Here is a 26434-nt window from a genome sequence, read left to right as displayed (position 1 = left end):
ATCTACATTACCATTCTTGGTCTGCACTACTACCAACAGCTTTCTACTGATTTTCCCTCATCTACTCTTGGCCTCTTTCAATCAGTTAACCTCACACTAAAATCTGATCCTGTTACTGTCTTATTTAAACTTTTAAATTCCCTGACAGCTCCCTGTCACCCTGCTGTGCAGTCTGGGCCCCTGAACCTAAGTAACCTTACATGCTATACTGAGATAATCTAGCTCAAGAGATCACATAATATCTCAGACTTGACCAACATGCTGTCCATTTGTGCTTTGCTTCCTTTCAATTAGCTTCCAAGCTTAAGTAGCCCACCTAGTCCTAGCAACTAAGGTCATTGCATTAATCTAGGGTTTCAAAAGAGGCTGGTTTGTCTGTGTTTGGAGAGAAAAACCGAGAAACAAAAAACAGTCCCTTTTCAAAGAAAAATATGAACCCAGCAAACAATCTTACAGGTTTATTAAAGCTAATATACCTGAACATTAAAAACTAAAAGAACTTTTATCTATGACTCTAGAGTCTATATGCCATTCTGAGTCAGAGCATACAAGAGAAAGGTAGACATAGGATCAAATCAAAACCTTTAGAGACTCATTAAAACTATGATAATACCTATATCCCACCTTAACCTTTGCAAACTCCCTTCTCTAAATTTTAATTCAAAATAAAAACAGTATTAAACTGTAAAAGATATGATTTTCCCATGGTGAGTACTTAAATTTTTTTCTTTGCAAAATATCAAGTTCTTTTTTTTTTTTGAGTTGGAGTCTCACTCTGTCACCCAGACTGGAGTGCAGTGTCCGCTCCCAGCCACCGCAGCCTCGACCTGCTGGGCTCCGGCGATCCTTCCGCCTCAGCCTTCCAAGTAACCGGAATTACAGGCATGCGCTACCATGCCCGGCTGATTTTTTGATTTATTGTAGAGATGAGGTCTCGCTGTCCAGGCGGGTCTCGAACCTGCGGGCTCAGGCAATCCACTCACCTCAGCCTCCCAAAGGCGCGGGACTACAGGCTGAGCCACCAAGCCCGGCAATATCAAGTTCTTTCAAAAGATTCTTTTCTTGTTTTTTGGTGCCCCTGCTTTCCTAGTACCTTAAATGTATGCCTACTGGATAAACCCAGCTATGGATGGATGAATGCTGAACTAGAGCGAGATATGAGTGTGCCTGTCTTGGCTTCAGTTTTCCCATTTATATAATGAAAAGTTTAGACTGCTGTTTTCTAGGATCTGTTTCAGTCTTTTTTCTCAAAGTATAATCATCAATAATTTCTATGACTGATTTTGACAGCTTTGAAACCTAACTGGTTAGAAATGTCAGTCTGACTCCAGGAGGACATAAATAGTGTAATTCCGTGACCAGAGAGATGAAGCCAACCAAAGTTCTGTTAGCTAGTATGATCAGATCCCATACAAGCTGACCTCAAACAGTCATGCGTTAAAAACAATAAAGAGAATGGTCCATATTCAGTACTACCCCAATTTCCTGAACCCTGCTGTGGAACACTAACTTTGTGAGCTGTCAATAGGTGTGTGCACAATAGGTGTGAAGTATAGTAGGTTAAATAAATTCAAACAGGTTTCTTTACAAAAGGCCTCTCAGAGTTATTAGTAATAAACATCTGCCAGGTCCTATACTAGGTTCTCATCACAAGCATTTCATTTAATACTCATTTTATAAATGAGGAAATTAAAGTACAGCAAGGTTAAGAAAGTGACACAAAATTACAAAGCCCATAAGAGATGGCACCAGGTATTAAAACAACGTTTATCTACCATCAAAGCTCACTTAATTATCACACAGCACTGGCTTCCCACCAATCTCTAAGAGAGGTCTAGGGTATACAGTGAATCACAAAATTATTTGTACATGGACCTCTTATTTACTTCTTTGGAGGTTAACCCTGTAAGATGCATTTTTCTTTAAGTACCACTGTCTGCTAGTCAATAAAAGGCCACCTGATCCCTAGACCCCACTAAAGTTGATCGGACTCATAAAACAACGCAGAATTTCAACTATGAAGTAGAACTTAAAATACTAGAACTGGGAGAGATCTGGAAGATCCCTTCATCCAAGACTCTCATTTTCCAGAAAAGCACACTACATCTGAAAGAGGAAGTAGCTCATGACTCAGAGTCAGGGGAGGTTCCAGTACCTATTTCTGTTTCATCTGTTCCCACTGCCTCTAAAATATTTTTCCTATGTGAGATTTTCAGTATATATATAAAACTCTGTTTATAAGTGATGTAGTAAACATTTCCTAAAAGCAAGTTACTGACTGGTACATCCAAATATTTAGTCGTTTTTACTCCTGAACTGCAGCAGATTTTCAAATGTGAAGTGTGAGGTCCATTACCTGAGAATATCATAACTGGCAAAGTCCCACTGGTAGAGACCTAGTGCTGAACTACAAACAATGTATTTGCCATCAAAATGAAGTCTTGGCTGTAGGCAGATACTTCTATCCTCAGAGACAGACAATGTCTTTAAGCACTTGCAGTTGATTTCTCTCCCAATTGGCCAAATCTACAGAAAAAAAAATCAGGAAAGATGACAGATCACATCACTACAGAAAAGCTATTCCCTATATTGCATATGCTGAAGTTGGATAGAAAGTGAAGTATACTAGAAAGACCAGGGGTTTTATAGCCAAGGATCACAGGTTCAAGTCCTAATTCTTCTGTGCAATCTTAAGAAAAATATTTAACCTCTCTGAATCTCAGTTTCTGCAATGTCTACAACACGGGACTGTTTAAAAGATGCAATAAGAATACACATAAGAGTGTTTTGTAAATGTTTTGCAAATTGAATACTTATGTTTTCATAGTTTAGATCTAAAAATTGAGGAGGAGAATGGAGATATGGGTCTTAAGACAGTGGTAACAATGAGCTGAAAATAAACTTACATGGATTATTCAGTTACAAATCAGAGTTAAGAAGCTCTACATAGAGGCAGCCCCTCTGGGTCCCCTCCCACTGTGGGAGCTTTTCTGTCCTCTCAATAAATCCTGCTTTCTCACTTTAAAAAAAAAAAGAAGCTGCATAGGACATAGAGCTAGTGAATCATCTTCTCTTCCAATAGGTTTAAGATGCTTTTACTAAGACACTCCCACTCCCCCATTGAAATATTCCACTTTACCATACCACTTTTTCTTTTTTCTTTTCTTTTTGAGTCAGGGGTCTTCTCACTCTGTCACCCAGACTCTGGAGTGCAGTGGCATAACCACAGCTCACCACAGCCTCAACCTTCTGAGCTCTGCTGATTCTTCTGCCTCAGCTTTCCAAGTAGCTAGGACTAGAGGTATGTACCACCACACCTGGCTAATTTTTTTTTATTTTTTATAGAGACAGCATTTTATTGACTATGTTGCCTGGGTTTGGTCTCAAACTCCTAGACTCAAGCAATCTTCTCACCTAATCCTCCCCAAGTGCTGGGATTACAGGTATGAACCAACACACCCAGCACAATTTTCTTATACTGGCCAGTCAAATTAGTGGAGGAAAAAACTTACCTTGATCTCATACTTGTCCGCGCTTAAGAGGATGTAGTCTCCAGGGCTGTGCAAGAGAGACTTGACTTTGCACTTCTGCAAAACGACCTGCAAACATAAACAACCATGTTACAGAAAGATCCTTCTAATGCTATTCCTATACTGATTTTATTTTATTTTTTAAATCAAAATATGAAAAGGAACTTGAAATGACATGGTATGTTAGAATAGCCAAGTTAACCTCTACTAAGAGTTTTACTACATTATTCTGTTATTAGCAGTATCTAAAAGTGTCCAATGTTGGGGGCATTTAATCTTAACTTTTGTCTGGAAGCAAGCATTAGGACTGCTTTCAAAAATTATAGATTGTGACTTAATACAAAATAAAAGGAACAGAAAAGAAAAAGTCCACAGACACTGAAGTAGATTCAAATGACCTCCTTTCATAAGTATGTGAATTATAAAGGAAAAAGCACTGGACCTGAGACCAGTAATGCTGTATACTGACTTTGCAATCCTGGGCAAAATCATCTAAACTCTTTGTCAGTTTCCTCACTTTTAAAGGAGACAAGGCACCTATTATCTCATATAACTACAGTGAAGATAAAATAAAAATAATGTAAACAATAACAATAATAATAAAAGCTAATATTCCATTAGCACGTGGGATAATCTGTAAATACTAGGTTCTTATTTTTATAATAAATCAGCATAAGGTGAGAGAGGAGACTGGGTTCACTCATTCAGAAGCCTGAACTGCAGATTCAACCAAAACTGACAGAACTGCTACTAAGTATCAGGCACCTTGCTAGATGCTACCACAATATCTCATTTAATATTCACAGGAACATTTAGCAGATGACACAACTCAGGTCCTAAAGGGAAGAGTAAGGTGTCCGAGACATCACAGTCCCAGCCCTACATCTACTGTGTTTTCCATAACATCAAATTGTCTTATAATATACAGCTTTTTTGTTTAAAAACTTCATGTGCCCAATATATAATCATTAATCATCTCATAAATTGCTCTCCCTTTAGCTCCACCAATATAAAAAAAAAAAAATCATCCACCCAATCTAATACCCACCCATCATCTCTGTTCTTACTTCTTTGTTTCCCACAATGAATCAGGAAGCTTAGGTGCCTTTATCTTAAAGACATTTCCTTCATAGGTGCTCTACTCTTTATTGCCACCCAAATCCAAGTCATGGGTATCTTTTGCTTCGACTACTACCAAAGCCTAACTGGTCACTCTGTATCCACCTGTGCCTCACTCTAAGCCATTCCTCACTCTAATCCATTCCTTACTCAGCAGTTATTTTCTTAAAACATAAATCATACGAAACCCTTCCTCAGAACTTGTCAACTGCTTCCTAGTACACTTATGATATTCACCATCCTTACTGGGGCCTAGTAAATCATACATGATGACCACCTCTCTACCAACTACAGCATGGCTCCCCTGGCCTTCTTCCAGGTCATCAAATGTTTCAAGTTCTTTATCATCCCTGGGCCTTTACATATACTGCACCCCCTGAAATACTTTCTCTGCTACTCTTTCCATAGTCACCTCTTATTCATTCTTCACGTATTGCCCTTCTCAAAAAGCTTTCCTTGAACTAATTTAAATACCTTCTTAGACTTTCTCACAGAACTATACTTTTCCGTCACAAAACAACACAATTTGTAATTATATATTTATTTGTGAAATTACCGTTCAATAACTGTTTCTCCTACTAGACTACCATCCATAAGGGTAAGGCCTGGATCTATTTGCTCACGCCTGTATCCTCAGCCCCTCACAGAACAGCATGGTAAAATCAAGGTAAGTGCTTCTGCATGGCACATGCATTATTAATATTGCATTTGATCCTCACAACAATCATGTTTTAAAAACCAGAAAACATCACAATATTTTATTAAAGGTTCTGCATATTTTTCTTTGTCCTACTTCTTGCAATCATTATTTTTTAAAAATGAAAATTGCTTCTCTGATTTAAAAACATGCTCATTCTAAATGAAAAAAAAGCATTCATGATCCCACCAGAAATAATCACCTTTAAAATTTTTTTTGTATAAGCACACCCAGAAACTTGCATTATTCTCTGCATCCTTTTTTTCTATGTCTCCTCTTTTTATTTGTCTCCTCTACCCACCTAATATGCTGCAGGCATCTTTCCATGTACATGTCATTCATCTGTTAAATTATTTACTAAGTACCATCTAGGCACTGGCCACGTTTTGTAGTTACATCTGATCCATCTATGACTCACCTACCATGTATAAGGCAGTGTCCACCACTCTCCACCCCTCCTCCCCTGAAAAGCCTGACATCAAGGAGATTTATTCTAAGTCTTCCTACCTTGGTGACCCATTCCGTGTGCCCGGTGAGTGTGTTCAGGCATGTCCCAGCAGATAAAGCCCATACTTTCACAGTGAAGTCTGCAGAGCCACTCACCAAGATATCCAGATCATCATTGTAGTCCACACTAAACACTAGTGCATATAACATACACAAAGTTAAAACATGTCTCTGTCAGTCAGTCTTTTCTAATAGAGTTCAATAACGTTTATTTTCCCTAGGTACTCTATATCAATCTCCAACCAAAGACACTGTAAGAATGGTGCTATTCAATCAGCAATTTTTTTTTTTTTTTTTTTGAGTTGGAGTCTCACTCGGTCGCCCAGACTGGAGTGCAGTGGCCACTTCCGGCCACCGCAGCCTTGCCTGCTGGGCTCCGGCGATCCTTCCGCCTCAGCCTTCCAAGTAGCCGGAATTACAGGTATGCATTACCACGCCCGGCTGATTTTTTTATTTATTGTAGAGATGAGGTCTCGCTGCCCAGGCGGGTCTCGAACCCACGGGCTCAGGCAATCCACTCACCTCAGCCTCCCAAAGGCATGAGATTACAGGCTGAGCCACTGAGCCCGGCTCAATCAGCAATTTTATGTTTAAAAAAAATTTTCAAAATTTGTATTATTATAAGGTTGAAAAGTCCCACGAACAATACAATCTCTCATATACAATATTTGTATTAGCTTCAGAGTGAGAGGCAAAACCAGTGTTGAAGACAATGGTATTCCTTTTTTGAATGCCTGCCAGATACCACACAAAACTTTACACAGGAAAACAGAACATACATGACCCTGCTTAGATATGCACTAATAGTAAGATAACATTTAAAGAATGTAAACTACAAAACAGCACCTAGACTCAAGAAAAGCCAATGTAAAGAGAAAAACAAAGATCTCAAAGGCCGGACTAAGTCATTCATTCAAAACAGTGTCTGGATTTCTTCACAGCTGTTATCTCCAGCACCTAAAAAGTGCCTGCAGTATAGTGAGTACTCAAATATTTGTTTCTAAGTATGCCAAGCTCTAGATGAATATCAGAGATCCAGAGATGAAGACATTAATCCTTTCTTTAAGGAACTCAGTCTAAGTAGGAAATGGAGAAGGAAGTCCAGAAAAATAAATGTATACCTCTTGCTAGGGAAACACCAAGAAGAATGACTAACTCTGCCCAGGGGTATCAGAGAGGACTTCAGGGAAGAGGCAATATTGGAGATAGGCCCTGAAGGATGAGTAGAGTTTCAAGAAAAGAACAGGAATATTGCAGGCAGAGGGAACAGCAAAGGCATAACGCTAAGAAAAACCACAGCAATGTCCAGGGAACAAGTAGAAAATTGTTTAGAGCAGGGCTCTCAAAGTTAATAAGGAATAAAATCACCTGAAAGTCACGGTACATCTTGAATTGTGAAATATTACACTCAGTTCAATATATAAGTTCTGTACTAAATAACGCACCTTCAAATGCTTTTTTTTTTTTTTTTTTTGAGTCATGGGTCTCACTCTGTCACCCAGGCTGGAGTACAGTGGAATGATCACAGCTCACCACAGCCTTGAACTTCTAGGCTCAGGTGATCCTTTCGCCCCAGCCTCCCAAGTAGCTGGAGCTACAGCATGTACCACCATGCCCAGATAATTCTGTAGAGATGAGATCTTGGTATGTTGCCCAGGCTGGTCTCGAACTCCTCAGTTCAAGCAATCCTCCTGCCTCAGCCTCTCAAAGTGCTAGGATTACAGGCATAAGTCATTGTGTCCAGCCCAAATATTAATTTCTAAAACTAACAAGTGGTAGCAAATAGCAAAAACAGAAGACTATATAAAAGGACAAACAAAGCAAAGCAAAGTATTTGTTTTTATTAGTAAAGCAATTGGGTTTACTTCAAAGAATTACTAAGCACCAGGTACAGTGCAAGAAACTCAAGACATAAGGGTAGACAAGATAGGCAGGGTCACTGTCCTTACGGAGCTTACAGTCTGGTGGGAGATTACCATACCTACTTGTATATAACAAGTGATACGACAGTAATTCAGGTTATTGGGAAACCTACAGCTGAGGGACGCAAGCTGTTTAGGGAGTCCTGGAAGGCTGCTCATAAATGTGATGTTTAACAGCACAGACTGACTTCCAGAGGCTAAAGCAGTGAGTAAATGGGGGGAAAGCTACTGACCGCAAAAGAAGCTGGGAAACAGCTCAATATAATTTCTATACAAAGCTCAAAAAAAATAATGCAACAGAGGAAGAAGCTGTCTCAAAGCTATCCTCAAATGATCCATTTCTACAAAATAAGGCTACTGTACATTTATTAGGAAATATTCAGGTATCTGTTTTTTCCCCCTTATCTCTAGGTGGTAGCTTGTTTTAATCAACTGTCAACCAAGCTCCCACTGGATGTAATCAGTGTAACCACACAATCTGAGAATCAATATCACACCAAAAGAACTTTCAGCCCTAATTCTACAAATAAAATAGACCAAATTTACAAATATAAAACTTACTCATTTTGGAGCATGGAATCTGATAAAAGCAAAGGGGACTACTCAACAGAATACAAATGAAATAGTGAAGAGAGAGAGAGAGAGAACTATCCCTCCTAGCATAAGGGTACACTGAAAGATTTTTTTTAAATGAGCCAAGAAAAAAGCAAACTTGGAGAAAACATTTCAAATAAGAATAATTAAAATAAAAGGAAAAAACCGCAATGACTAAGAAAGGGAGGATAAAAGCATGTTAAATTTTTAAAAAAAAGGTTTCTTGGCGTCTAGTATTAAAGGACTGGGATAAAGAAACTGCAAAAACCCTTGAAAAAGGGTAACCCACCCGCCCCTGTGTGCCCCCGAAAGTGCTGGGTCCTAGCTCCGGAACTCCATTCCCAGCAGGCCACAGTGTTGTCAAAGGAGCCTGTCACAAGCTTCTGTTCATCAAACTTCACCGCTGCACAAGTGTGGGTCTGGATACCATAAATGCACTGCCCTGTGCTCACATCCCACAGCTTTGCAGACAAGTCATCTGACCCTTCAAGAGAAAAACAGGAAGATTAATAAGAAAACAGACATGTTCAAGAGGGAAAGGCAATCCCCAAACCACGGTATTCTCAAAGAACCTAAATGTCCCCCTCCTTTAGCACTCCCTCTTTATGGCCGAGGAAACCAAAGCATGCAGAGAGTAATACAACTTGCTCAGTCACCAAAATAGTGTCAAAAGCACTGAGATGGAATTCAAGTTTTTTGGTTTAGTCCTTTCCCCTTAACTTTCCAGGCTATAGAAGCATATTAGACTAAAGCATCCCTTGATGGTTCCACTTCACTTGAAAAATTTAATAAATCCTTGGCTATCATGAGCTCTGATCTGAGCTTGAAATGGATGGCTATTACCCATAACTGCATGTTTACATTTGGATGTTTGTCCATTACCCAACAGCTCTGAACAAATAAGGACTGCTGACTAGTAAAGCTCTCTGCTGAAATATATTCCACTCTAAAGCAAATCAAAGATAAGCCTCAGATCATGGGCAAACTTCTATAAAACCTAACTGCTAAATGCTCAAGTCGTCTTGAAAAACATGAAGGCATTTCAAAGAAAACCGGGGTTAATTATCCCCAGACATAAAACAACAATTCAACAAAGAACTTGTAAAAAGTCTCTTAAGATTCTGTAGGAAATAGGTTTTATTTCTGCCGTTGATGAAAATTCTATACTACTCATGGTGATAATTCAAAATTTAGTTCTAAGTTTAAAATCCTAATGATTAATTCATATCTTACAATATACCTTTAATAAGTCATGATAAAGAAAAAGACATTTTTGAGAAGACACTAAATATAGTCACTAAGATAAAGGACACAGTATTCTAGCAAAGCACCAAATGACCAGTTTTCAAAAAGCTGAAATGACTAAGTAAATAAAGCCAGTCCACAATTCCACCTGTAGTCAAGAGCCACTGTATAAGGCAATAGAAAAAGAGCCATCTCTTACGAAAGAGAGCATGAATTTTAACCTGGGAAAACTCTATGAGAGCATACTGAAATGAAGATTCTACTAGCTATTCGGGACTCAGTTTCCTTCTGTATAAAAAGAGGAGTAAGACTTGTCTGGTGGTTCTCAATTGTCATGTGAGACATCAGAATAATCTGGAGACCTTTATCAAAACACATAAGCAGGGTCCTATTTTCAGAGATTCCGATTTAGAATATTTTAGGTGGAGTAAAGTTTGCCAGATGATTCTTACTCATTAGCAAACCAGTGGTCCAGAACAGTGCTATCTAACAGAAATATAATACAAACCACGTATATAATTTAAAACATCCTCAAAGTTACATTTAAAAAGCAAAAAGAAATGTGAAAACACTTTAATGTGTTTTATTTAATTCAGTATATCAAAAATATCATTTCAACTGTAATCAATATAAAAATTAATGAGATATTTTATATTCTTTGACATTCTAAATCAGGGGTCTCCAACCCCCAGGTCATGGACCAGTACCAGTCCCTGGCCTGTTAGGAACCGGGCCCCACAGCAGGAGGTGAGCAAAAGGTGAATGAAGCTCCACCTCCTGTCAGATCAGCAGCGGCAATAGATTCTCACAGGAGAATGAACCTTATTGTAAACTACGTATGTGAGGGATCTAGGTTGCTTGCTCCTTATGAAAATTTAATGCCTGATGATTCCCTCCTTCCCCGTCCATGGAAAAACTATCTTCCAAGAAATCAGTCCCTGATGCCAAAAAGACTGGGAACCGCTGTCTAGATCTTTGAAATCCGGTATTTCACATTTCACATCTCCATTTGGACTAGGCATAGCTCAAGTACTCAAAAGCCATATGGGGCTAGTTGGCTACTGTATTGGATAGCAACGGTCTACACAGTCTTTAACGTTCTTCAGCTTAGACATGTTGTGGCTGTACTCCTACAGAGTTAGAGTAGGAGATGAAATTATTTTAGGTCCTGTATGAACTTGGTTCTGATTTATTACCAGTGTTCAACTGGGATCTCATTGAGTCATTCATTCAACAAATGTGGAGGCTCATGCCCTAATCTCAGTACTTTGGGAGGCTAAGACAGGAGGATCACTTGAGCCCAAGAATAGAAAAACAAAATACATGTATTCACAGATCTTCTGTGTTACGCAGGGCTCCTGCTCTCATGATACACAGTCTACTTGGGAAGACAAAGAGGCTAAACAAGCAGTAATTCAGGACAGTACATGGCAGGCAACAGAAAAGCGCATAGCAAATACAAGGAGGGGATAAAAAAATATCTCAGGTGAGCTGGGCTCGGTGGCTCAGTCTGTAATCCCGCGCCTTTGGGAGGCTGAGGTGAGTGGATTGCCTGAGCCCACGGGTTCGAGACCCACCTGGGCAACTTGGCGAGACCTCATCTCTACAATAAATCAAAATGAGTTGGGCATGGTAGCGCACGCCTGTAGTTCCAGCTTCTTGGAAGGCTGAGGCAGAAGGATCGCTGGAGCCCAGCAGGTCGAGGCTGCGGTGGCCGGGAGCGGCCACTGCACTCCAGTCTGGGCAACAGAGTGAGACTCCAACTCAAAAAAAAAAAAAAAAATCTCAGGTGAAGCTCCACTGAATTTACAATTGTCCCACTCAACATGTAGGTTTTCTACAACTATGCCTTAGGAGTAAAAGAGTAAAGTATGCCTTATACTTGCTCCTCAAATATATTTCTCTCTTACTTTCTTTTTAAGCCAGGCTTTGGCATGGGATTGTTCGAAGAAGGAATTTCATAGCTTTAAAAAGCCCTTTAAGTTTTAGCTAGTTGAAATCTAAAGGGTGAATAAGTTAACCAGGCTAAAAAAAACACAAAACAAAACAGGAATAGTATATACCAGAGGGCAACAAAACTTTTTCTATAAAAGACGGGTAGTAAATATTTCATGTTTTGTGAGCCATCCAATTTCTGTTGCAATTACTCTTTTCTGCTGGACTTGGCCCACAGACCATAGTTTGCCAATCCTTGGGTATACTTATTAAAATAACTTATTAAGTATTTATATATTACATAAAAATATGTGAATAGGGCTGGGCTTGGTGGCTCAGCCTGTAATCCCAACACTTTGGGAGGATGAGGTGAGTAGACTGCCTGAGCCTGTGCGTTCGCGACCAGCCTGGGCAACTTGGCAAGACCTCATCTCTACAATAAATCAAAAATTAGTTGCACATGGTAGCGCGCACCTGTGGTTCCGGCTACTTGGAAGGCTGAGGTGGAAGGATCACCAGAAGCCAGCAGGTTGAAGCTGGGGTGGCCGTGAGCATGCCACTGCTCTCCAGTCTGGGTGATGGAGTAAGACTCCGACTCAAAAATAAATAAATAAAAATGTGAATAGGAACCCGGCCCACTTAATAAAGAACTATTTTTGCCTGAACCCGCGGGTTCAAGACCCGCCTGGGCAACTTGGTGAGACCTCATCTCTACAATCAAAAAATTAGCCGGGCGTGGTAGCGCGCACCTGTAGTTCCAGCTACTTGGAAGGTTGAGGCAGAAGGATCACTGGAGCCCAGCAGGTCGAGGCTGCAGTGGCCGGGAGTGGCCACTGCACTCCAGTCTGGGCGACAGAGTGAGACTCCAACTCCAAAAAAAAATAAATAAATAAAGAACTATTTGGAACCAGTCTAAAAACTTATAATGCTTGTTGAAATGTATTGCCTATAAAACATGAACAATGATTATAAAAACAGTTCAGTCTGACTGGGAAATAGTGGTAACATTCAGCTGGAGAACTGGGTCAGGAGAATGTTTATAACCTTAACTGCATTTCTGTAAGATCACTATGCTATATCATGGAAAAATGCATTGAAGGCAGGCAAAACTAGAAGCAAGAAGTGCAGCTAAAAACTAGGAGAGCAGATAGATAAAATGTGGTATATACAATGGAATATTATTCAGTCTTGAAAAGGAATAAAATTCTGGCATGTAACAACACAGAGGAATCTTGAAAGCATTACATTATGCTAAGTGAAGTAAGCTACTCACACAAAAAAAATACTCTATGATGATTCACTTATATGAGAGTCCTAGAGTAGTCAAATCCGTAGGCAGAAGGTAGAATAGTGGCTACCACAGGCTGAGGCAGGGAAGGGGCAATGGACAGTTACTGTTTAACCAATATAGTTTCAGTTTGGGAAGATGCAAAAGGTTCTAGAGATGGATGGTGACAGTTACATAACAATGCGAATATATACTTAATGGCACTGAACTGTATGCTTTAAAATGTTACAATGAGCCGGAGTGTGGAGAGGATTGCCTGAGACCAGCCTGGACAACTTGGCAAGACCTAGTCTTTACCAAGTGGTTCCAGCTACTAGAAGGCTAAGGCAGAAAGATTGCCTGATTCTAGCAGGTTGAGGTTGTGGTGGCTGTGAGTGTGCCACCGCACTCCAGCCTGGGCAACAGAGTGCTAAAATGGTAAATTTTATGTTATGTATGTTTTACCAAAATTTGAAGGAAAAAAAACTAGAGATTATCTAAACTATTCATTTAAACTAGTTTATATAGAAAAAAGTTGTGCTATTGTTTTATACCCTAAATAAATAGCAAGGGCAGGCATGGTGACTCATGTCTACATAACAGTACTTTGAGAGGTCAAAGCAGGAGGATTGTTCAAGCCCAGGAAGTGGAGGCAGCAGTGAGCCATGATTACGGCACTGCTGTGTGACAGAATGATACCCCTTTATTTTAATTAAAAAAAATTTTTTTTTTTTTAGAGAAAAGCTTTCACTATGTTGCCCAGGCTGGTCTCAGGCTCCTGGGTTCAAGCAATCCTCACACCTTAGTCTCCCAAAGTGCTGGGATTACACGTGTGAGCCACCACGCCCAGACTAGCAAAAAGGACTCTTAAAATTTTTTAATAAATTATTTTTTGAGACAGGTTTTCACTCTGCCACCCAGGCTAGAGTGCAATGGCACAATCACAGCTCGCTGTGGCCTCAAACTCCTGGGCTCAAGCAATTCTCCCACCTCAGTCTAGTCTTCCAAGTAGCTGGGACTATAGGTGCATGCTACTATGCCTGGCTAAATTTTTTTGTATTTTTTGCAGAGACAAGGGTCTTGCTTTGTTGTCCAGACTGGTCTTAAACTCCTGGGCTCCAACAATCCTCCTGCCTTGGCCTCCCAAAGTGCTGGAGACCTCGTCTTAAATAAATAAATAAATAAGGTTAAGTTCTGTTTTATAGTGGTACAAGTCTACTCCTCACTGCTAATCCTTTAGGAGCCATGTTCTCCACTCTTTCTGGCTTTATGTCAGCTTTCCTCTGGGCTCCCATTTGCTGCGCTGCCTAACTAATGTGTTTTCAAATAGGTCATCAATGATGCATTCTAGAGTTGAAAGATGACTAAATAAATGTGGACTCTCATATTTCATGAAAAAAAAATTCCTCCATTCAGAAAAACAGGATAAAAATATTACTTTGATATCTTAAAATGTCAGGAATGGGTATGCAACAAAGATAGGCAGAAAAATGAGCTGTAACCCCAATGCAGTAAACTAGCTTATCAAGTTAAGTTTAAATATTTAGCTGGTAGAATCAGATCTCAGCTCTCTACCACCCCTGAGGCATTTGATTCTGTTGACCAACTGAATATGCATCCACCAATGCCTCTTTAAAACAGGCTATCATAGTCTTCCAACTAGCTGGAACTACAGGTGTGAACTGCCACACCCGACTAATTTTTTGATTTACTGTAGAGACAGGGTCTTGCCATGTTGCCCAGGCAGGTCATGAACCTGTGGGCTCAGGCAATAAAAAAAAAAAAACAAGTTATCATTTTCCTTCATGAAACTCTTAATCACTGTTCTATTTCTTTTACCTCTCCTTTCTCTAAGTATAGTCTTCAAGGATTTACCCTAAGTTTTATTCTTTTTCCTCTCTAAATTTCCTTTTAAAATTTCACTGCTCTAGTCATAGCTGTAATGTGACTAACTCTTAAATCTTTCTCTCTAGCCCTGAGTACTCTCCAAAGCATTGGTTCTGTATTTCCAAATGCTGTGGAAGCCTCCACTTATATACAATAACCAGTTGAATTCAGTTCATCCAAATTTAACTTCATCAATCCTCTCAAATTTATTCCCTCATTTTCTACTCTTGTTATTAGTACCCAGGCATAGAAAGCTAGAATTTCCCAGGCATAGAAAGCTAGAAACCTCATCTGTTTCTGAAATCTCTCTTCTCCTTGCCACATACTGAATTCACTGCCAAATCTTATCAATTCTTTAATGGCTGCTCTTTTTAAAAAAATCTACACATTCATGCCGGGCGTGGTGGCTCACGCCTGTAATCCCAGCAATTTGGGAAGCCAAGATGGGCATACCATTTAAGCACAGGAGCTTGAGACTAGCCTGGGCAACATAGTAAAACCTCGTCTCTACAGAAAAAAAAAAAAAAAAAAATTAGCCAGGTGTGGAGGTGTGTGTCTGTAGTCCAAGCTACTGCAGATGCTGCAGTGGAAGGATCACCTGAGCTCAGGAGGTTGAGGCTGCCATGAGCCGTGATTGTTGTGATCATGCCACTGCACTTTAGCCAGGGCAACAGTGAGACCCGGACTCAAAATAAATAAATAAAGTAAGCTCTATATTCAGAATCAGAGTTCTTACCATTATACCATGGAACCGCAGTCTTTTTTAAAAATTTCTACTCTTTCTATCCTAAGTTTAGACCTATTTATCGTGACTTAACTATAACAAGCTAATACTTTAATATGCAAGCTCTAATTTGTCTGTGACAGGTCTCAGTAGCAGTAAGATCATCTCCTAAAGGAATATTTTTAAATGTGTGGGGGTGGTTTCAATTGTCACAATGATGGGGGTGGGGAACATTATTGGCATCTATTGGGCAGAAGGCCAGAAATGCTAGATATCTTGCAATATTTAGAACAGTGCATAAAAAGAATTCTCTTGTATTCTGCATGACATTCTTGAAAGTACTACCAAAATTCATAAGTGAAAACCTTATTTTTTGCTATCTGCACCTAGAGCCTGTTTTACAAAGCATATTTGTGGTTTAACTATATACTGAATTTCCTGTAAATTGAAGAAAGATGTATTTTGCTTTTTAGGGAACTTTGTGAAAAGTTTTTGACCAACTGAGAAGATCACAGAACTAATGTTAAGTATGACATAAACAGAATGTGTACTCATAGCTGTCACATTCACAATGACAGCACAAACAGGTACAAACATTTGGTTTACTTTGTTGCCTTCTAGTACAGTCATGCTCAAGTATTAATGCTTAAATATGTTATTATTTTAAATTACAACCCTCTTATTTCTCTTCTGGATTACAGTTTAGGCATTATACTGATTTTTAAAACATGTATGTGTAGATAAGTTATTTCTATGAATTCAAGACAAGATGGTATGCCAAGTGCAGTGGCTCACACTTGTAATCCCAGCACTTTGGGAGGCCTAGGTGAGAGGATTGCCTGAGCCCAGCAATGGACAAAACCAGCCTGGGCAACTTGGCGAGACATCATCTCTACAATAAATAAAAAAACTAGCCGGGCATGGTGGCACATACCTGTGATATCAGCACCTTGGCAGGCTGAGACAAGAGGATTGCTAGAGTCCAGGGGTTCGAGACCAGCCTGGGCAACTTGGCAAGACCTTGTCTCTACAATCAATCAAAAAATTAGCTGGTCTATGGTTCCAGCTACTTGGAAGGTTAAGGTAGAAGGATCACCTGAGTCCAGTGCGTCAAGTCTGCGGTTGGCGTTACATGTACCACTACACTCCAGCCTAGGTGACAGAGTGAGACTCTGACTCAAAAACAAAACAAAACAAAGACAAGGTGATATAGTAAAATATGTTATACAAAAGGGGACTAAGTCTAACATAAATGAGTGGGAAACTGTTGGGGGGGGGACACCTGCATAATGGTACCTGCATAATGAACACTTGTATACCTAACCCTGAATTGTACCCCACATATTTAAAATAATTAATAAGAAGACGACGAAACACTGGTCTACCTGAAGCAGAAAGCTCTAACCTGACCTCTTTTCTGCTCATAAATCTCATGGCTCGCTCGCTCTCTTTCTTTTTTTTAAAAAGAGACAAGGTCTCACTCTGCCACCGGTCTGAGGTACAATGGCACAATCATGGCTCACTGCAGCTTCAAATTCCTGGGCTTAAGTAATCCTCCCGCTTCAGCCTTCCAAGTAGCTAGGATTACACCGCCACACTCAGTTAATTTTATTTTAATTGTCTTCTATGTTGTCCAGACTGGTCTCAAACTCCTGGTCTCAAGCATTCCTCCTGCTTCAGCCTCCCAAAGTTCTGGGACTACAAGCATAAGCCACCAGGTCCAGGTTTTCATAAACTGTTCAAACTTGTGTTGTCAGCATTCAAGGTTCTTAACATAGCCCAAGCCTATTTCTTCTGAGTCCCTACTTACACTGTAAGAATCTAACTAAAATGAATTTTATTTTCCTCACACATGCTCCATGGTTAGCTTTTTCCAAGACTTTGTTAATGTTGATCTTCCTATTGGAAAGCCCTTACTCTGTATCTCATTTCTCTAAAACCTACCAATTCTTCAAGTTCCAACATAAACACTAATCAATTTTTCCAAATGGAAATCACTCCTTCCTCAACATCTATTGTTTTTCTCCTCATACAAATCAACAGTATTTTTTTTAGCTCTTTTATAGCTCTTGCTTTCTTCTTCAGCTGTAAGCTGAAGCTCACAGGTTGAATATAACCAAACCATAATATTTTTAAAAGCTGAATAACACTTCAAAAAAAAAATCAGGCCAGGCTCGGTGGCTCAGCCTGTTTAATCCCAGCACTTTGGGAGGCTGAGGTGAGTGGACTGCCTGAGCCCATGGGTTCGAGACTAGCCCAGGCAACCTGGTGAGATCTCGTCTCTATAATAAATAATAAATTAGCCGGGCAGGGCAGCGAGCACCTGTAGTTCCGGCTACTTGGAAGGCTGAGGCGGAAGGATGGCTGGAGCCCAGCAGGTCAATGCTGGGTGGCTGTGAGTGAGCCACTGCACTTCAGCCTGGGTGACAGAATGAGACTCCAACTCAAAAAAAAAAAATCAGACTATTTCACAGAAACCTAGATTTGAAGCTTTTCTTGAAAAGTGAGATCTGGCAACTCTGAGCCTGAATTCCACATGGCAATAATTTACAATGAAGCAGCAGTTAAGTGTACAATGATTTGCCATAGCCCACAATGTGACTTTTACCTAAGTCAGGTCACCTCCTGACACTAGTGTGTATGTTCTCTGAGAAAATAAGTGCTCTAATTCATCCATGTATGCCCCACACTGCTTTTCAAATGGCAGGCATTTCATTAATAAATTTCTATTGAACAATACAAAGCATAGTATGTTCCTTTCTTATTTCAGAAGTAAGCTGCAGAACAGAAGAATAACTGCAACAATCTATACCATGTCAATTTTTAGCATAAGCTGTCAATCTCTTTGGTAATACTGTCTTATTGCTTATTCTAGGTGCTAACGTGAGAGTCACTGTAAGTTTATTACCAAATTCAGTGATTTCCCAATTCAACCACAGTGGAAATTCAAGTAATAAGATGACACTGACACAAGTATAATTCTGTAACAAATACTTCTCTCACTAGTAATAGCCCTAAGGATGCTGCTGTTCGAAAAATTAATGCTTCGGATAATTTTCAATAGCCACAGCAAAGCATACTTTTCAATACGCAAACCTGAGGAACTTAGAATAAAAATCATATAACATATAGACCCACCCAGAGAATAATCTTAAAATGCAGGATCGGGTTCACTTATTAGAGATATTAACTTTTCAAGTAGTTAGAGAATTCAGTGAATAGTTCCCATTTACTTCTGTTCCAAGTAATTGAGGTTTTATTGCGTTTCAAAAGTAAAGTCTGATGAGAGAAAAAAATAATCTTAAGCTAGAGGTGGTTGTGAAAACAATGATTCAACTGCCAGTATTTACACATGTAGGAAAGCACTCCAAGCTCCAAGACAATACTGGATCTTAATCTTTAAAAAGTACCTGCCATAGATCATAAGGCAAAAAGGACAGGCTGTGGAAAAGCCATCACCACAACTGGGAAAGTACACCAAAGTACAGAACTGATTCTTCCAACAGTCAGGCTTAAAGACAGAAAAATTCATGTAAGCACGAAGTAACTTCAGGATGACAAACCAAACCATTAAATGTCTTAAACCAAATGTTTATTTTCTAAAACTAGCAAAATGTCTAGCATTTCAGAGACTATATAACCACATGAGAAAATAACACCCTGAATAAATAAAGTCATGCAATTTTAAACAATCTTGAGAAATAAAACATCTTTTAACATTAAAAATATTAAAACTGAGTCTGGTGAGACTCTCAGAAAGAAATAAGTTACTTAAGACTATTGTGGGCATGGTATCAATTTCAATCTATCTGGAAAGGATATTAAGAAGAAAATCATTCCTACTTCTGAATCTGGCGATTCTACTTTTAGGCTTCTATCCCAAATGAATAATTCAAGGGGAAAAAAGTAATGTAAACAAAGACATTCATATTAGGCAACAATTTTTCCACTTTTTTTACTCCAAAAAATAGTTGCTGATAGAAAAAGAAACACAATGAACAGCATGGAGGACACACATAGAAAAAGTAATCTACAGCTTTCTTATTCACATGATGTTTAAAAGGATGTCTGAAGCTTTTTTCCTCATAAAACATTATAAAAATAATCATTTGTCTTCTCTAGAGTGAAAAAAGAGGATGGGGGAATTCACTCAGGGATGGAGGAAAAAATGCCATTATAGGTATCTCTCATAATCAACACTTGTCATTTTCAAATCTGAGAAGCAATGTTTGTTAAGATTTCATCCTACGAAATACAAAAAACAAAACCACCAAAAAAAAAACCAGTTTCAATGTCTCTTACCTGTACAAAGAAGTCCATCTTTGTAGTAAAGTGCATACACTCTGGCACTGTGTCCAATTAATGATGAGGTCTCAAAGGCTTCATGGTCCTCCAGTTGCTTCATTCTTAAAATAGCCTTCAAATAAACCTTCTTCCAGTGCAAAGCGTCCTGAACAGAATCATCTATCTGCCAGCCCAAATTTTTACACGCAGTCTGCCACACCTCTGTACAGGCACTTATCACCTTATTCCACTGTTTAGAGACGAGGCAGCACGTGAGTAAAGTCTGAGGATCGAGCCACTTTAACAAATAAAAACTGAGCTCCAGGGGAAGGAGTTTGAGGAAGTCCCGCTTGAGGAGAGTCTCTAGGTTATTGGAGAGATGCCTGAGCTGGACTGCCCCACTCAGACTAATCAGGTGATCCAGAGTTTCATTTTTCTGCAAGTCCGTCAGAGAAAGAAATGTAACAGAAATGTTATCAAGCCATGTCTCAAAGTCCTTTCTCTCCATAAGGTTATGGAAAAATTTACCTGTGGCACATCAAAATATTGTATTAGTTCTGCTCAAAAAGACCATTCAAGCAAGACTGCTAACAAATGAAGTATTATTAAAAATTAGTGTAAAAAACTTGACATTATATTACTTTATGCTTAGTTACATTACAATTTTACAGTTAATACACTATATTTATCTGAAAACTTTCCATGCACACAAAATAAAATACATTTGAGAAAACATACTTTAACAAATCGTGATCTCCAAAACATAAGTCAATGAAACAGGCTGGTGTGCATGACTTTTCTTTTTCAAGTCTAGCACATGCTACATGCATCTTCACAGTATAAAAGATTTACAAAGTATTCATTCATTATAAAACAGTGCACTTTATAATACACCCCCTCTCCATCAAAGCCATTATAAAACTACTGCCTTAATACACTATTTGGGCACTAAAATCACAAAATAAGCACCAGGATGTGACAACCAGAAAGCAAGTTTCCAGAATAACCTGAGACATTAGTTATCATGCTAGGCACAACTTGACCTGTCACCAAAATCACAGAATTGACTACTTGCTTTTGCAAAGGATGTTCAGGTAAAATGGTTTAAGGAAGAAAAGTAAGCAGATGTCATAAGTTATTTGCCTCAGGAATTCTGGTTCTTCTACCTCCTTTATGGCACTTCCTGGTTAGAACATAAATTACCAAAGACCTAATTTGGTCTTACACAGTCTATTCTTAAAATCCCCATGTGAGCTAGTGATAACTCTTAACCATGTGCCCCATAGAGCCATGAGGGTCCTGGAAGCCTGCACAAATAAGGCAAATTAATAATCTCGGTGCTTACAAAATAATAGAAAACAAATTTGCAAAGGAGGAGGTCAGAGAAGATAACTGATTTGCCTACAGTCACAGAGCTATTAAATAGCAGAATAGACTGAAAGCCAATGCTCTCAAGATCAGAACACCAACTTCTCTCTCTGAAGTCAGTGGCAACCAGGAGAATCACAACCTTGTGATAAGATCTAAGGATACTATGTCTGTCTGATTAGACCATTTTCCCCTTTAGGAGAATGACAAATTGTACCAGAACTATGACTAAAAAAAATTTTTTTTAAGTATTCTGTATTACTGTCAACAGGTGTCAACTCACTCTTAATAATGTGAACTAAAGAAAGATAACAAAAAATAAATCCAACTAGTAAAAACTATCTTTCTCAAGATTGGCTACATGTTGATAAATGTTAATTTGGGAGATGGGTACACAAAGGTTTATTATTTTCTTTATTTTCATATATTTAAACAAATCCACGACTAAAAAAAAAAAAAAGAATCTTTCCTTCTAATCTAATTACTTAGTTTCTCACAAGACTATCATACTAATTTTAAAAACTTATGCTCAGATGTGGAAAAGGAAAATTAATCTTTTTTCAGATATTAGGTCTACACAAAAAGCAAGATCTTATCTTCCAACTTTGTTAATGGGACTAAAAATCATAAGTTTCCAATATGAAATTTGGCAACAACATTCTTGGACAAAAGGCAGTCTGGTTTATTAGTACAAGCAACCAAACCTTTCAATCACATCATCTACTGTCTAATAGTTTTGGTCTCTGGAACTGTGAATGGACTTCAAAATATTCTTGAAGTCAAAGAGCTTGGGCTAGAGAGGATTTATTAATTCATATTAAGAATTTACTTGGCTGTAAAAAAAAAAATCAGTTTACTAGAAGTTTTATCAACTTATAACATGATAACAAACTCCCTCCTTCCTCTGAATCCTAACAGTATCCTATCTATGACATTTCTAAAAAATCTCTACTTTTAAAAATCATCATTCACAACAAAATAACCCTTTTCTGTGGGCACCTGCACACTGCCACAACAACTAATTAATTAATACAGAATGATTAAAAACACACACCAAGCCAGGCTCGGTGGCTCAGCCTGTAATCCCACGCTTTTGGGAGGCTGAGGTGAGTGGATTGCCTGAGCCCGCGGGTTCAAGACCCACCCGGGCAACTTGGTGAGACCTCATCTCTACAATAAATCAAAAATCACGTGGTAGCGCGTGCCTGTAATTCCGACTACTCGGAAGGTTGAGGCAGAAGGATCGCCAGAGCCCAGTGGGTCAAGGCTGCGGTGGCCAGGAACACTCCAGTCTGGGCAACAGAGTGAGACTCCAACTCAAAAAAATAAAATAAAATAAAATATAAACACATACCTGCTCTGGAACCATTTTTTAGAGTGAAAAGCGTGGGAGGCTTCCTCCATCTACACATCTACACACACACACACACACACACACACACACACACACACACACACACGATACACATGTTGCAGAAATGCTTATATTTATGTGAGCTGAAATGTTACTTAAACGCCCACAAGGCAAATTTAAAATATCTATTAAAACATCATCAGGTTCCCATCATTCACAAATATCTAAGAGAATCCTACAACAGGCCAAATTAATGTGCCCATGACATTACTGAAGATTATGGGACAAGCTTTCCAGTGAGCAATTTTTAAAAGCCCAGTTATTTCTTAAATTTGTATATCCTCTTAACTCCAAATAAGAGTCTTTTTCCAGCTCTTACATTAGAGATTGTCCTCTAAGTTGACCACTTCTCATGGGAAGTTTTTTTCAGTTTTTCATTTCTAATTGTTATGAAAAAGGCAGCTTTTTTAAAAATAAAGCTGGTCCCATTAACTCTGCAGAACACACTATTAAAAAACACCAATTTTTACTTTCCTAAAAGAATCAAGTGACTTTGGAGGGGACTTTCTTAAGGTCATAGATCTAAGCAGAACTCTCTTAGAGAGTCTCTAGGAATATCATGTACTAGTACCACAAAATTCCCAAAGGGAAACCTCAGGAAGTGGGATTTCAATTCAACAGGAGAAGTTTTTAAATCTCAGAGCTCTCCAACAACGGAACAGTTGCCTCCAGAGTAGTGAGCTTCCCATAACTGTGAACAGTCAAGGGCAGGTGGACACAGGCAGAACAGGATAAATGAAAATGCTTTGGAGGTCAGTCAAAACTTTTGTTGATTCAGTCATTTCCTATGTATCATCGGCATGGTCCAGTTTTGTCATCTGTAAAATGGAAACTATCACCCACCTTAAGGATCTGTGAGACTCAGAAATAAAGCAGGGACATGCTTAGCACAGTGCCCAGTCTAGGGTAACTCAAATAGTTCTTTCTGTTAGTTTTATTACTATAAATATCTGACAGGAAAAGACTTCTGTGGCACCGAGGCTGGAAGGGACATGACCACTAACATCTCTTTCAACTCGATGGTTTTACCACAAAGTTTCTCTTAAAAATATCTGGAAGAAAAATTCAAGGGTTCAAACTTACTGGGGGTTTATTTTATTTTATAATTGAGGGTTGTTACTGACTTCAAGCTATTATTACTCACTAGGTGCCTTTTTTCTCTACCTACCCACATCTGCTGTCTTGCCCTTTTTTTTGTTGTTCCCACTTCAGAGTTAACATTAAACTTGCTCTCCTGCCCTCAATAGTAACAATCACAAACTTCTGAAGAAATAGGTTGTGTGATGGAAAGATTCTTAAGTTGGGGGATGAGAAAATGGATTTGGTCTCAAAGTTCTGCCATTAACTTCCTATATTCCTTTAGGTAACTCTCATATTTATACTGGTTTTAAAGACTAAAGTACTATTCATACTCTTAGTACTTAAAGACTAAAGTACTATTCATATTCATAAAGATTACCTCTTATGATCCTCATAACCTCACGGAAGGTATCAGTAATACTACCCTTAACTAACAAATGAGGAAACTCATGGCTCAAAAAGTCAAGGGGCTTTCCCAGAGTGGCATAAGAAGCAACAAGTTCAACATCTTGCCCAGTTCACACACTTTCAAAACAAAACCTTTGTTCCAAGGTCTTAGAAACAGGACATTCTGGATAAAACAATGTGAATGTGTTTTCCTCTCTGACTCCATCAAAGCCAGTGTCTAGTCTAGAAAGACATTTGCTAGGAAGAAGGCTTCATTCCCCGCTCTTTTATCAAATATAACCAGTTAAAGAATACACAGGTTTTTAAAATGTATACATCTATAAACCTACATATACATAAAATATATTCTGAATATTCAAGAAACTGATAACATCAGTTGATTCCAGAGAACTGGAGAGCTGAGGAATAGGAGTGTGTGAGAGTACTACACTATTTTTTTAAAGCCTTTAATTTTAAGGCAAATTTTTTAAAAGCTTTAAAAGAATAAAAATAATGTATATAAAATGGGTTCTGCATCTCCACTTGTTGCTAGGTGACCTTGGGCAGATCACTTCACCTTTCTCAAACCCAGTTTCCTCACTTGTAAAATGTAGCCACGAACAGCATTACTGACAAGGGTTTTTCTGAGGATTAAACAAGATAATGCACGTGAAACATTTAGCACAGTACCAGGCACACCGTAAGTCTGCAAAACATGTCAGTTATCATTATAATTTAGCATTAATGCTGTTGTTATCTCTGCTTTATTTCAAGCAGCAGCCCATATACACACCTGTTTCCGTGGCATACCCACAATTATGGCGCAGTCCCTCACATTTGCTTTGTACTTCATAAACCACCCCACCACACTTCACCATCTTTCAAACGCATGGTAACCCTGGGACATCATTGTTAACTCATTTCGTATCTAAAGAAACTGAGGCACTAGGAGGTAGTCACTCCAAGGCCCTCTTTTCCCGTCTCTAAAATGAACTCCAGATCTCTGCAACCCGTTCTTCACTCCCGGGTCCCTCGCGCCCGGAGCCGTGTTCCGCGCGGCACTGACCTGAGCGAGCGCCCCGGGGCCCGGGACCTCGCGCCGGGTTCACACCGACTAGGCGCGCTCGGGCCGCCAGAGACTCGCAGCGGCCGGGTCCGCTCCGCAGCCATGGCGCCTGCAAGAAGAAAAAGACAAACAGCCCGAGGCGCGGCAGGTCAACAGAGGAAGGGGCGCCCGACAGCCCCCCTTCCCGGCCAGCCCCGCCTCGCAGACAGACCTGGACCTGCGGCCGCCGCTCCCGGTCCGCAGCCTCACCGGGGAGCGGCTTCCGGTGCTGCTTGCGTCATCTCCGCGCGTCCCTCCACCCAAGGCGCCCAGCGGAAGCGACTGCAGATCCGGCCCCCGCTCTGCGGGGCGGCGGGAGGCCGAGGGAAGAACGTAGTGGGAGGCGGAGCACGCGCAGTACGGCCCTCTGGACTCGGCCCTGCGGGATCCTTGGCCGACGGACGTTTCGTTTCACACCGTCTGTGCCGATTTGCCCAGCTGATTTATATCCCTCATCCAATATGATCTTGCAGTCTGCGGCAGTTTTTACTATTATCCTTACTTTACAGAGGAGAGGGAGCTATGGCTCAGAGAAGTTAATAGACTTGTCCAAATTCGTGCAACCCACTGAGCACCTATTATATCCCAATCACTGTTCTAGGGGATAGGATTAGTGAACAAAACCCACAAAATCCCTGGGCGCCTGAGGCTTATGTCTGTTGGGAGGGCAGATAAATAACTAAGCAGGGCATGGTGCAAGCCTTAGCAAGTGCTAAAGAGAAAAACAAAGCAAGGTAAGTGAGGGTGAAGCAGGTTATTCAGTACAGGTTAGACGTAGATAAATTTCTTATAAGCAGATTAAATTAAAACAGGACAAGTGTTCAGACGTCTTTCTTACCAGTACACGACCTTCTCCCAACCGGCCAGACACAGCAGGCCTGACCACTTTGTGGGCTGGAATGTGGATCTACTAGTGCGGTAAATCACAGAAACAATAAATAGGGAATTACCCCAAACACGGAATGATGTTCTAAGAAAAGCCCAAATCTAGTTAGGCAATAACTTTAATCATTGAGAAGGTACTTATGACCTTAGAAGGTTGAGAGATGCTACCTGCAGCCCATTGCTCTTAGCCACAGTTGTAAAAGCATAAATGCTTCTTGTTAACAAGCCTGTGTCCTTTTTCTTAAGGCACCCACACCTGTTGAGCATGTCTCTTTCTTCCTGATAAATTGTCTTGCAGAGCATGGTGGCTCACGCCTGTAATCTCACCACTTTAGGATGCTGAGGAAGTAGGATTGCTTGAGACCAGGAATTTGACACCAACCTGAGCAGCATAGCAAGACCCCATCTCTCAAAAAAAAAAAAAAAATCAAAAAATTATGGTGGCGCGTGTCTGTAGTCCCAGCTACTCAAGGACTGAGGTGAA

At 39.7% G+C, this 26434-nt stretch overlaps 1 protein-coding gene across 4 annotated transcripts in view; it reads right to left on the bottom strand.

Annotated features, from left to right (window-relative positions):
• Positions 1-25352, bottom strand: part of FBXW2 (F-box and WD repeat domain containing 2) — a 28839-nt gene extending 3487 nt beyond the window's left edge. Inside the window, exons 1-7 of one of the 4 annotated variants that reach the window (XM_021711217.1) lie at positions 25244-25352; positions 25027-25135; positions 19730-20239; positions 8659-8853; positions 5854-5987; positions 3513-3599; positions 2357-2526 (exon numbers count right to left, since the gene is read on the bottom strand). In XM_021711217.1, coding sequence (XP_021566892.1) covers positions 2357-2526; positions 3513-3599; positions 5854-5987; positions 8659-8853; positions 19730-20219 — 1076 coding nt within the window. In that variant the 5' untranslated portion in view covers positions 20220-20239; positions 25027-25135; positions 25244-25352. Of the gene's footprint in view, positions 1-2356; positions 2527-3512; positions 3600-5853; positions 5988-8658; positions 8854-19729; positions 20240-24753 lie in introns of all 4 variants that reach the window. The other 3 variants (XM_021711212.1, XM_021711210.1, XM_008055770.2) reach the window with 3 other exon arrangements.
• Between the last annotated feature and the right edge of the window lie 1082 nt (positions 25353-26434).

Source organism: Carlito syrichta, unplaced genomic scaffold (assembly GCF_000164805.1).
Source record: "Carlito syrichta isolate Samal-C Ts95f unplaced genomic scaffold, Tarsius_syrichta-2.0.1 Scaffold82277, whole genome shotgun sequence".
In the NCBI taxonomy this organism is placed as follows: Eukaryota; Metazoa; Chordata; class Mammalia; order Primates; family Tarsiidae; genus Carlito; species Carlito syrichta.
Note: the sequence above shows the minus strand (reverse complement) of the source record. Positions and strands in the feature narration are given on the sequence as shown.